Source organism: Podarcis bocagei, assembly GCF_964188305.1.
Source record: "Podarcis bocagei genome assembly, chromosome: 12".
NCBI classification, from domain to species: Eukaryota; Metazoa; Chordata; class Lepidosauria; order Squamata; family Lacertidae; genus Podarcis; species Podarcis bocagei.
The window spans coordinates 51,667,340-51,680,200 of NC_138137.1; the positions used below are offsets into that span (position 1 = coordinate 51,667,340).

Sequence of the window (12,861 nt, forward strand, 5' to 3'; positions counted from 1 at the left end):
AACCTGTTCCGGTACTTCCGGGTTCGGCACGGTGCGCAACCCGAAAACACACAACCCGAAGCGTCTGTAACCCGAGGTATGACTGTACTACCGTACTCCCTTTCAAAGCAGTTGCAAAAATTGTCGAGGTAAAGTTTGAGCACTAGTTAGGAAGTGCTGAACCCATGAGCATTGAACACGGTCACCAAAATTCACAATTGCAATCGAAAGAACATAGCAGCAAGTCTGACTCAGGAGGGGGGAAAATTCTTTCAAAAAGTACTTATTTTATTTACTACCTTGATATATCGCCTTTTCCTCCCGAGGACCTCAAGGTGATGTACGTGGTTCTCGCCCACCCTCTCGTTTTAACCCCACAACAACCCTGTGAGGAAGGCTCGGCTGAGAGATGGTCACCCAGTGAGCTTCATGGCTGAGTGGAGATTTGAACCCTGGGCTCCCAAGGTCATGGTCCAGCAGTCTTAACTATGATTCTGGCATAAAGGAGTCATGTCCTTCAGCACTCTTAACAGATGGTTATCCTTGCAGATAAACTTCCAAGGTTGCTGCTTTGCGTGCAAAAGAAGAAAAACAGTACAATATGCAACCTTTTAATGCACACAATCGCGGTGACTCAGCCCTAAAAGGAATATCGTACCAGGGACATATTTTATAGAACCATAGAATTGATCTCAGGGTTGTGGGTTCGGGTTCCTTGTTGGGCAAAATATTCCTGCATTTCAGGGGATTGGACTAGATGACTCTCATGGGTCCCTTCCACCTCTGCGATTCTATGATCCTATATACTTACTCTTCCTGGCCAACTTTGTAGCAGGGGCTGCCATTACCCAGGAAAGAGAACTTAGGTTTACGGTAGATAATTTATACGGAAACGCTAATTCACTTTGCGGAGGCAGGGAGAAAATGCTGGGCTTTATTAGGAACAAAACAGGGCGCTGTATCAAATAACAAGGCATTAAAACAAATGCAGTAAACTGGAAGTTAATTCAGCCGGCAGTTAAAACACGAAAAGGCAGCATGAAACCACCAACCAAATAGCAAGCGAAGGAACAAAACAAATTTTCAAGGATAGGGCCTTATCCACTTCCTGGGGGAGGGACTTCAACGGTGCGGGACGGCCAATGAGAAGGCCCCGTTGCTGGCACTCACCAATCCAGCGATCCTTGTCGTGAGGCCTCCCAAGGCCATTTTCAAAACCTGCCGAGGTTGTTATGAGCGTGGGCGGCCTTTCAGGTAACTTTCTCCCACAGCATTTCTGCTTTAAAGGTCACCATTGTTATTTCAATATTGCAAATGGTGGGGCTTATGCTGAAGGCTAATGGCTCTGCTCAGCAAACACCTGTTTGTTTCTTTATCAGAGTCCACCACGTGATGCAAACCCCCCCCCCCAAAGTAGCAAAGGGAAAATTAAAAAGCAGGAAAGATATGAATCACTATTTTTTTTTAAAAAAAAAACACACACGTTGGGTGCTTGTGAGGTGAGGAATTATGGATTTTCCAGCTCGCATGTGTAGTAAATTTACAGGAAAAGCTCATCTATGTGGCTGCAGTTTCAAAACTCAGCAGTTTTGACATTCGTTTCAGGATTACGACTTTGCTCAGAATGGGTGGTAGATCGATTGGGATCTGCTGGTATCTCTCCAGATGATTTGCTGTAGATACACCAGTATTCTGGCCCCTAATTGCTTAACAATATCAGCAACAACAAAAAGGAGACTTTCTCTTTCCTAGAATTTGGCTGCTGAAACAAAGCTTGGGTGGAAACCAGGAGCAGATTTTGAGTCTAAGGACTCAGGGCTCTGTTCTTAACTGTAAACAAATTCATTTGCTCAGAGGTACTCTTTTATTTCTAAACCACTATTTTTTTCACTTGGGTCTGACAGGCAGATTTTGGATTTTTAGCAAAATACTAAGTACAACCTGCAAGCGTGAGGTTTGTTCACCCCCGCTGTAAAACTGGATTAAAGGGTGATAAGGATACACCTGTATTCATTCAGACCCGGTTTCAAAACAACAACAACAACACACCACAGGGTGACAGTAGTTTCCTCTGATGCATGTGGTGCAGCCGTCAAGAGTGACCAGGAGAGACCAGGGTTCAAATCCCACACTTAGCCATGAAACTCACTGGGTGACCTTGCTGTCAGGCTAGCCTACCTCACAGGGTTGTTGTGAATATGAATTAAGGAGGAGGAGAAACATGTACACCCCACCCTGAGCTCCTTGGAAGGGAGGTGGGGACATAAATGCAATGGATGGATGGATGGATGGATGGAATATTCAAATTTGAGAGGATGCTCCCCTCCCCCCAGCCGCCAACACGGTAGGCAGTTTGTGTCCTGCAGATTATGAAACTTCTCTCCCCTCAACCAAATGCACACCGTTGGTAATCCCATTGTGTTTTACTTTGTTCCTCCTCCTCTGTCAGCAGAAGGGATCCAGTTGTTCTGGCAAATGGATCATAGGGCATTATTTATTTACTTTGAATGTTTGCACCCTGCTGTCCCAACTATCAAAAGACCAGCTCACAAAAAATGTACAAGAACAACTGAAACATGTTTGAAGCACCAGGGGGGTGTTTAAAACAACAACAACAAACTTGGCCTCACAGCTTCTGCCTCTTCTCCTGTTTCTCTCTTTCCTTATATAATAATAATATATAATAATAATAATTTATTACTTATACCCCGCCCATTTGGCTGGGTTTCCCCAGCCACTCTGGGCAGCTTCCAACAAGAGATTAAAAATACATTAAAACATCAGTCATTACAAACTTCCCTAAACAGGGCTGCCTTCAGATGTTTTCTAAACGTCAGATCACTGTTTATTTCTTTGACATCTGATGGGAGGGCGTTCCACAGGGCGGGCGCCACCACCGAGAAGACCCTCTGCCCGGTTCCCTGTAACCTCACTTCTCACAGTGAGGGAACCGCCAGAAGGCCCTCAGTGCTGGACCTCAGTGTCCGGGCAGAACGATGGAGGTGGAGATGCTCCTTCAGGTATACTGGAGCGAGGCCATTTAGGGCTTTCAAGGTCAGCACCAACACTTTGAATTGTGCTCAGAAATGTACTTATGCTCCATAGGCACAGCAAACCCAGAAGTATGAGTTCCTAAAGCCGTGGGCCGTAGAGGCTGGTGCATTTGGGCAAATGGGGGGGGGAGCACTGCTCCACCAACCTCAGCCAGCCCCCACCTGCCTGCCAGCTTCCTTACAGCCAGTCCTGGCAGGGATGGCACTGCCTGCCAATTTCTCCTTATTATCAGGGTTGCCCCTGAATTACTTGGTTTTGCCTCTCACCTGTTCTGGCTCCACCTGTCACTGATTCTGCTTACAGTGGGTCTCTGGCTTCCAGCCTACAAGTCCAGATAGGCACCAGCCACTGCTGGTCTTGTGCAGAACCAGAAAAACTTCGGACACCTAGTTGCCCAGGCTTTCGAAACACTTCTGTGGTTTCTCGAGAATTCCAAATTAATTTCCTAGCCCATGGCTGCATTACCTGCTGTGCTCCCCTTCTTCTGGGGTAACCTAAGATCAAAACCATGCCTGCTCTTAACCTCCATTAAATCAATGTGTCTTTAAAGATCTCTTTGCAGAAAATGCAGAGCTCCGGTGTTGTTGTTTTTAAAAAACCCAATGGAGCGGACTGAGAAATTCAGTTGTTCAGGTTTCTTTCGGAGGGGGTCGGAAAGCAAAGGTGTCTCAAGTTGCAGTTAATTGCAGACACTGGGCAGCGTTCTGCTTTAGTAAAATCTGAGCCTGAAATGGATTTGCTATGTCTCTCGTACACACCAGTCTATGTAAAAAAAAAAAAGGCTTTTTTGGGTGGGTGGGGGGAGGAATGAAGGGCAGGGACTGGAATGCCTCCTCTTCCCAAACCATGAATTCTTGCAGCCGAGACGACACATGTTCTCAAGTCAATATGCCAGTATTTTTGATTGCTCACACATCTGTTTGGCAGCACCCAGCAGTTCTTGAAACTTTCCAAAAACATCTTGCGGTTGCTTGGTAATAACAATAATCTGCTATAATATACTAATTGTACCCTTCCCTCCCCGCTCTCCTCACTTTTTGACATTTCCCTTTTTTGGTTGAAAACAGCAATCATGCAGAAATACAGTTTGGTTGGGTGTAGGAGTTCCATTTGCGATTTTAAGACGGCAATTCCATTTATTTAAGTTCACCTTTCCTTCTCTAATGGAACGCAAAGGTTCCCAAGGTGCTTTCGGATCCAGGTATGGTGGGTATATACTTATGAACATATGGCCTTTGGGGAAGGACTGTAACTCAGTGGCGGAGAAACTGTACATGCAGAAGGTCCCAGGTTTGACCCAGCTGAAATTCAAGAGAGACGCTTCCAGTCACTGTAGTTTTGAGATAAATGCACCATTGGTTTGACTCAATGTAAGGCAGCTTTCTGTATGAATGAGGCCATTGGTCAGCCTAGCGCAATCTGGTCAGCCCCTCAGCAGAAGAGCTTATTCTCTGCATTTAAATTCTACATTTTCCTCCGAGGAGCACATGGTTCACCCCACTCCTCGGTTAACCCCTACAACAACCCTGTGAGGTAGGTTATGAGGCTGCGACTGGGCCTATCTAGGTCACCCACTGAGCTTCATGACTGAGTGCGGATTTGAACCCTGATCGCCCAGGTCCTAGTCTGACGCTCTTAACCACTACACCACACTGGCTTCCTAGAGTTCATCTGGCTTCCATAGAGTTCATCTATGGGGCAACTCTAAAAATCAAGTATGTAAATAAATATGGGGAAAGAGAAATGTCAAGTTAGAGAAGGATCTGAAATATTTTCCTTGAACCTTGAGTTTGTTTCATTTGATGTTTTAATGTGTGGTAAACCGCTTCAAGGTTTTTTCTTTAAAATATAAAGTGGTAGAGAAATGAAATTATTATTAATAATAAACGTAAAAGGTAAAGGACCCCTGGACGGTAAAGTCCAGCCCAAGGCGACAATGGGGTACGGTGCTCTTATTGCTTTCAAGCCGAGGGAGCCGGCGTTTGTTCATGTGGCCGGCAGGACTAAACCGCTTCTGGTGCAACAGAATACCGTGATGGTAACCAGAGCACACGGAAACGCTGTTGCACCCTCCCACCTCAGTGGTACCTATTCATCTACTTGCGCTGGTGTGCTTTCGAAGTGCTAGGGAGCGGGTGGCGCTGTAGTCTAAACCACTGAGCCTCTTGGGATTGCCAATCGGAAGGTTGGCGGTTCGAATCCCGTTGCTCTGTCCTGGCTTCTGCCAATAATAATAGCACTAATACTAACAACAGTAAGCCTCACAGAGGGGGTAAATGGCGCCCATAAATTACATTGTGGCGGCTGTAACCTCAGTTTAAAGTGCCATTTGGCAATTAGCTTATATGTCTGAGTTTCTAACACTGCCTAGGAATGTTTAAACGGGCTCATGATTGGAGCCTGTACTGTACCGTTGAGCTATGGCCCATTAGAAAGCCTTGTGTATAAAGAAGTTCTTAGGCAAAGCAAAAGACCACCTCCCAAGGCCACTTTCGTGCTCTGGAGATGAGAAGGAACAAACTTGCATAATGTGGACAGAGCATCAGAGAGGGCAAATTTTTCAGCAGAATTTTGTTGTGGCAAAAGGCTTGGCCACTTGGAACTGGCAGGACTGTGGTCTGTTGGTCTTGTTCCATATAAAGTAGCTGTATATCTTCAGCGTACGCTTAATTAAACCTGGCGAGTACAAATGCAAGAGGCAGGCATTTAGTAATGCATTTATTACACAGGTCCGCTCATCGAGAGACTCGTGATAGTTTGTGGCGCCTCGATGAGCCAGCGTGGGTGGTATATCAGGATTGTTGCTATGTAATGTCTGAAGTGGCCTTTAATTAATCGGCTCGTGTGCTCAGATGGGCACCTTCCCGGCTCAGAGAGGCTCACCGGGTCAGAGAATGAGATGTCAAAACTCTGCACGTGTTCCGGAGCGCTCCTCCTTTGGCTCCCTGAAGCCCGTGTGGATTTCTTGCAAGCAGGGCGATATTTCGGAGGCTTGGAATTAACCATTGCAAGGCGTTTGTTTTACATTTTAGAAATGTATGCACCTCTTTGTCACGAGACCGTAGAAATGTGGAAAGATGGAAGTGTACGGTAACTAAAGTGAATACTTGCTGAGTCAAATAAAAGGCACTTTAATTACTAGGGAGCAAAATACCTGGGTTCAGTGCAAATTATGGATTGGTAATGCATGTGTTTCTCTATACTGGTAAAAGAAAAAGGTACGTCTGATAAAGGGCAAACTGTCTGTACAGTTTTATGCATGTTCCGCAGTAAGCACTAGTGTGTTTAATGTTGCTCACGGCCAATTAAGTGTGCATAGGATTGCAATGTTCACGTGCTCATCTGTCTTTTCCGATTGATAAGGATGTGCCACCAAAGAGTGAGCAAACCTGAATAAATTGGTGGTGAAAGAATAAAAACCGAGGAGACAGAGAGATGGTTGGAGTGATTTTATGCAAACTTTTTTCCCCTTTTAAAAAAAGAAAGCGAGATACCCTCACTTGTTTATTTGCAGGTGACGTTACTGAAGTGTAAAACTCTTCAAAGCTAATGTTTGACAAACCAAAGTTGACTAAAAATAGCTCTTCTAAATATGAAAGCTAGTTGAAAACTCCCGAGTTGCACTAGAGTCAATTTACAGCTATTGTTGGTAGAATTTCAGAGTTCCAAGATTGGAACGTGAATGGCTTTCTGTTAGAGCTAGCAGCTGTTCTCTGCCCATTGGGATCTACTGTTTGCCTACCCAAGTCTTAATAATTAAACAAAAGCATTATTTCATAGCAACTCCTGTTGAAGATTGTTCTCAGTTCATTTCCTATCTAGACATTTCAGGCTTCCAGCAGCCTCATTCTAAAAGGCATTTATTTGAAAGGTGGTTTCATTTAATTCACTAGATCTTAGCAGGAGATAAGTATGCATGGGATTCTAGCCTAAGCCTCTTAAATTCAGAAGTGTTAGCAAGCTAGATTTTAATATTTTTTAGAACCTTTTCCATAGGATCAAATCAGTATTATTGGGGGTTTTCAGACTATATATATATGTATATATGTATATGTATAAACTAAGTCTTGTAATAAAACCAAGCAAAAGAACATGAATTAACAAAAATTAGAACTTAGAATGAAAAGGAGCAAGGTCACCCCCCCCCAAAATAAACCCTTCATTCATATGTTTAAAAAACATTAAAAAGCCACATGGAATAATAATGTTTTCACTGCCATCCCAAAGACCCATCAGGGTTGAGGTTTGTTTCACATCCCTTTGGGAGAGATTTCTGCAACTGGGGTGCAGTCACCGAAAAGGCTCTGTTTTGCACTCCTGTAAGCCGAACCTTTTTTGGTAGTGGGTCATAGAATCATAGAATTGTAGAAAGGGAAAGGGGGCCTACTCAAACCACCAACCTTCTGGTTAACAGCCAGACACGTTGACCCATGCAGCAGGGTCTTCTATTACTTTGTCATTAAGACTGCAATTCTAAACAAACTTAACTCTGAGTAGGATTGTGCTGTAAGCCCCTCATCCTGTCCCCAATTCAGTAGCTGTAGGTAAACATGCAGGGAGATTAATTTAATTGGTCTGTCCAACCAGTTAAAATGGCCTTTTAATAACTTTGTTAACTCTCTGGCTTTTAGCTAATTCATTGATTAGCAAATTTGTAAATTCACATCATTTACACACTGCAGGTTCCTGAAGGTGGCATTTGGATGCTTCCGAAGGAAAGAGGCAGTTTTTCTAAGCTTTCTTCAAAAACTTTGAAACAAGCAAGTTCAGCGACTGTCAGAACTGCGTAAAATGCTGACTTCCCCCCTCTCTTTCTTGCAAGCAGCTTTCCCTAATGTGGTTGTCCCCAAGATAAATTTCAGAGTGTCAGTATTGTGGGAAACGTCAACATTTCTGCTCTTGTCTCAGAAACAAACTTTCCTTAATGTGCCCTCAGGATGTTTCGGAATACAACTTCCAGCCAGCCTGCGTGGGCAGTGGTCAGGGCTGATGGGAGTTGTGGTCGAAAACACCTGGAGAGACCCAGGGTTGGGGAAGCCTGCTCTGCAAAGTGAGTGGGTACGGTCAAGGATGTGGCAACATAACTCTTGATGCACATAACTCTTAGAAGACGTTTTGTGCTCTAACTCTCCTTTTCAAACTTACCATTGCAAGCACAGATCCCCCCCCCCCTTTTGCTACCAGTGCTTCACATAACAAGATCCTGGTGTGTGATTACGAATGCTTGGAATAAAATGCATTGCTCCTTCACCATGTATCCAAATTCTCTCCTGGCTGAGCTCCGTCTATAACTGTCCTCTCTTTCCCAGTCTCTGATTGGTGGCAGTGAAAAGTGCGGATGCCCGTGCGCGCGCGCGCGCACACACACACACACACAGTTTCAAAATGCCTTATCTCAAATATGTTCTTTGCTCAGACTTTAAACCTAGATACCGGAATGTTTCTGAAGGAGAAAGAAACCATTTATTTCAGCCCCCAAATTCCTGCAAGCTTTAGAAACACTGTCAGCAGTAATTGCAGCCTTCTCTGTATTTCTGTGGAGAAGGTTCTCAGTTAACGGGGGCGGGGGGGGGGATTTCTTTGCTCTGATGAAATGTCACTCTCGTTTCTTCTTCCCTCTTGTACAGAGACAAACAGCTCTCAAGTAATCATCCGAAAGGTGTAAAATTTGGCTGATGTGTGTTTAAATTCCTGCAACCTGCTAGCTGCTCGTGTTGCAGGGATGTGAAATTGGGATATAATGGCTTTGTTCAGCTGCACTGTCTCTCTCCTCCCTCATTTCACTCCACTTCCACAGGTGTCTGTATATTAAGCTGTTGCTCTCTGCTGGCTTTGAAAAGCTGCTGGCTTCTGATTGCAATGAGTGTGTGTGCGCGCACACCCCACATGCTTGGACTGCAGTGCAATGTTAGGCGGGCTGTGGAGCGCTAAGTGAAGGACCCACCAAGTGCTGCTCCCCAAAAATTCAAGGCAGAAAATTGCTTTCACTGATTTCAATACTGTATTTTTACAACGTTGCAACCCGCCCCGGGGACCTCATGGTGTAGGGAGGGTAACAAATGCAGTCCATAATAACATGGAGGGAAGAGCTGCAGCCACTTGCATCTCCCACTCATTAGCCCGTTATTTTCCTGTAATCCCGGGAAGCGTAGGGGGTTCTCCTTGTTGCCAACCTCTGCTGCCCTCCTGCAAATCTTGCAGATACCACCAGAATGTGCTGAAAGCAGGCCACACAAAATGTGCTACTGTCTCCCCTTCCTTCGGCAGCATAAATGCATGTGTGCAACCACCATAGCTCTGTCAACCTAGTGGATTGCTATGGGAGCTCCAGATGCCCTCTACGGAAGGGCATGTCATGGCCTACCTTTCCTGCTTAAATTGTTGAGGCCTGGTTCACTCATTCCAGATTCACATCGGGCCTTCCAAGTGTTGTTGGACTCCCTCCTGTCAGTCCCAGAGGTTGATGGGAGAGCTATAGTAGTCTTCTAGCAATGTCTGAGGAGCACCAGGTTGACTACCTCTGACCTGTGCAAACAGAAGATTGCTGCAGTGGTTCTGGTAATTATTCACCATGCTGGTGCCCACTGGAAACAAGAACTGGTTGCACTGGGCTAGGAAAACTGTTGGCACTGCGCTGTGAGCCGATTGACAGAACCAGCTTCTAGGCAGTTGCGTTATAAGACGTCGCCCCTTGATTCCTTTTCCCCCAAACCGGGCTGAAGCATTAAACTAGGCCATACTTTGACAGTGGTCGTTTTTCCTAACCTCCCATACACCCTAAAAGGTAAAGGGACCCCTAATCATTAGGTCCAGTCATGACCGATTCTGGGGTTGCGGCACTCATCTTGCTTTATTGGCTGAGGGAGCTGGTGTACAGTTTCCGGGTCATGTGGCTAGCATGACTAAGCCGCTTCTGGCGAACCAGAGCAGCGCACGGAAACACCGTTTACCTTCCCACCGGAGCGGTACCTATTTATCTACTTGAACTTTGACGTGCCTTCGAACTGCTAGGTTGGCAGGAACAGGGACTGAACAACGGGAGCTCACCCCGTCGCGGGGATGTGAACCGCCAACCTTCTGATCGGCAAGTCCTAGGCTCTGTGGTTTAACCCACAGCGCCACCCACGTCCCACCCCATACACCCTACAGAATCCCTAAAAGCAAGTAGGCCTTTTTAAGGTAGAGCACCGAACAGTTTGGGCTGTTCGCTTATTCACTTCATTTGGAAAGAAAAGCCTTCATGATGTCGAAACCGTAGGTGCTCTGAATGGCTTTGCGGCCAAGGCACCCATAGATATGTTCTAGATACAGATTTCAATGTCACAGGCAAAGATTGGAGTTTGCTAACAGAGATGACCTTTGGTATTTTGTGCCTCAGCTCTGCAACTAAGCCGGAGAAACAATTCAGTTCCTTTGTAACACAAGGTTTTCATAGGTTGGACACTGTTTTTAAACACAACAGGCCAAATGCTTTTGTGGATCTCTGTAGGTCCGGATGCCCCCCCCCCCCGAAATAAATGAGAAATCCACAACCCACCCTGTAGATAAAAGTGGTGGGTTTCAACTGGGTTTGGAGTTGTCTTTAAAAAAGGAAAGGGTGAAGAGTGGAGAGCGTGGCCTTGTGCAACTGTGTCATAAAGACAGGAGAAATTTCACTTGTTAAAATTCTCTCTTTCACTGCCACAATGAAACCTCGTTAAACGTGGAAGTTTTGCAACCCTAGATCAGCAGTGTCAAGTGCTAGAAAGCGCAAGTGGCTTTTTGCTTATGGGGTGAAGAAGGCAAACTAGCCTGGTCAGGTCTGCACAGCGCCTCCCCCCGCCCCCAAATAGGAGAACAAGGTACATCGTGGACACTGTAAAGGGAGTGAAATATCCTTGAAGCAGCAACCCTGCAGGGTTTTCAGGGTAGCAAAAGGGCTGGGGTGGTTTATGGTGGTGAAGGAAGATGACAGCAGGCCCCAGGTTTTTTTAAAAATATTATTTAATGTGCATACTGCCCTTCATCCAAAGGTCTTGGGGCTGTTCACAACATGAATAAAATAAAAGCACCAAAAACATAATAAAAACAAGAACAGAACAAAACAAAGCAGTAATTCCCCCCCCCCCCAATACATTTAAAAGACATAGAATGTTAATCAGCCCAATGCCTGGTTGAAAAGGAACGTTTTCGCCTGGTACCTAAAGATTTATAATGGAGGTGCCAGGCGAGTGTCTCTGGGGAGAGCATTCCACTAATGGGGAGCCATCACAGAAAAGGCCCATTCTTGTGTTGCCACCCTCCAGACCTCTCGAACTGTGTTGAAAATTTTGCTTCTTAGCAATGTCCCATCTTTTCTTCCAGGAGACTTTTGGGATGTCTGTTCTCCTTCCTCTCCTCAATAATCAGGCAGCTCTCCATAGCTAGATAGATACAGTACTAGCTGCAACATGTATGGTGCTGGTGGAAGAAATTTCTAATGCAGATATGCTGATGATGGGTCCCCTCCCCCAATTATTAATCAACTTGTGCTGTAACCAGCCCTGCATAAGCTTCCTTCCTTCCTTCCTTCCTTCCTTCCTTCCTTCCTTCCTTCCTTCCTTCCCTCCCTCCCTCCTTCCTTTCTTTTCTTTCTTTCTCCAAGACAACTTGCTTGTTAGACCGAACATAATTTCTGCGGTATCTGGAAATCCTAAAAATTAAAACACCAAGCTCTTAAAACACATATTCCATGTCCACCTAAATATCTCTCAGGGGGCCGCTTTTAGAGTTGGAAAAATATTGGACTTGGCTGAAGCTGATGCTATGAGAATTATTTTATAGGTTTCTGATATTAGAAAGCCTTTGTCCTAACATGATAAGTTGTGGGTTTTTAATGGAGCTTTGGAAGGCCTGCTGGCATACTGTACTTGGTTCCCCACCCCCGCTTGGCTGTGGCTGTGCTTATTTGAGCTGTCTGCTGTCATATTGCAGCTGGTATGTCTTATTATTTGTGATAGTGGATTGCACCCTGAAAAAAGAAGAAGAAAACACCTGATCCTATGCATGCTTGTTCTGAAGAAACCAATGGGACCTGTGACAGTGTATAGTTATGTGCAGGACAGACCCTTTATTAGGTTAGGAAGGAGCCACACATTTGTCCAGATGTAGCAGTTTTACAGCCATACGCAAAACTCAGCGTTCCAACAAAGGAAAATGCAAAATATATCGTTGGAAAAGCAACTCTGGTCCTATAGAAAGGCTTGAAGTGCTCTTTGCAGAGTGATAATGTGCAGTGCTTCTCAGAGGTCACGGCGTAGGAGTCCCTGAAATCTCTTTCCTATCTGTAAATGAAGGCAAAACTCCATATTGCAAGACTCTCAAGGCTGCCACCCTGAACGGCAGCCCCACAATAGAGTTCTTGCCCTCCTTCCCATCACACATAGTACAACTTAGTATGCGTTTTTTATTACTTTACTCTGTGTATTCCTCAGTTCCCAATTCGTATCATTGGCTACTGCTAAGAACAACATAAGGTAAAGGTAAAGGGACCCCTGACCATTAGGTCCAGTCGTGACCGACTCTGGGGTTGCGGCGCTCATCTTGCTTTATTGGCCGAGGGAGCGGGCGTACAGCTTCCGGGTCATGTGGCCAGCATGACTAAGCCACTTCTGGCGAATTAGAGCAGCACACAGAAACGCTGTTTACCTTCCCGCCGGAGCGGTACCTATTTATCTACTTGAACTTTGACGTACTTTCGAACTGCTAGGTTGGCAGGAGCTGGGACCGAGCAACAGGAGCTCACCCCGTCATGGGGATTCAAACCGCCGACCTTCTGATCGGCAAGTCCTAGGCTCTGTGGTTTAACCC

General features: G+C 45.4%; 1 protein-coding gene across 3 annotated transcripts in view; it reads left to right on the forward strand.

Moving 5' to 3' along the window:
* Positions 1-12,861, forward strand: part of ACVR2B (activin A receptor type 2B) — a 138,159-nt gene that overhangs the window by 15,276 nt on the left and 110,022 nt on the right. For 2 of the 3 annotated variants that reach the window (XR_014000756.1, XM_081163756.1), the window contains exon 1: positions 827-1,266. The exons of the other annotated variant lie outside the window; for it this stretch is intronic. Coding sequence is in view for 1 of the 2 variants with exons in the window: in XM_081163756.1 (XP_081019882.1) it covers positions 1,212-1,266 (55 nt within the window). In the remaining variant the exon portion in view is untranslated. Of the gene's footprint in view, positions 1-826; positions 1,267-12,861 lie in introns of those variants that run through there. 3 annotated transcript variants of the gene reach the window in all.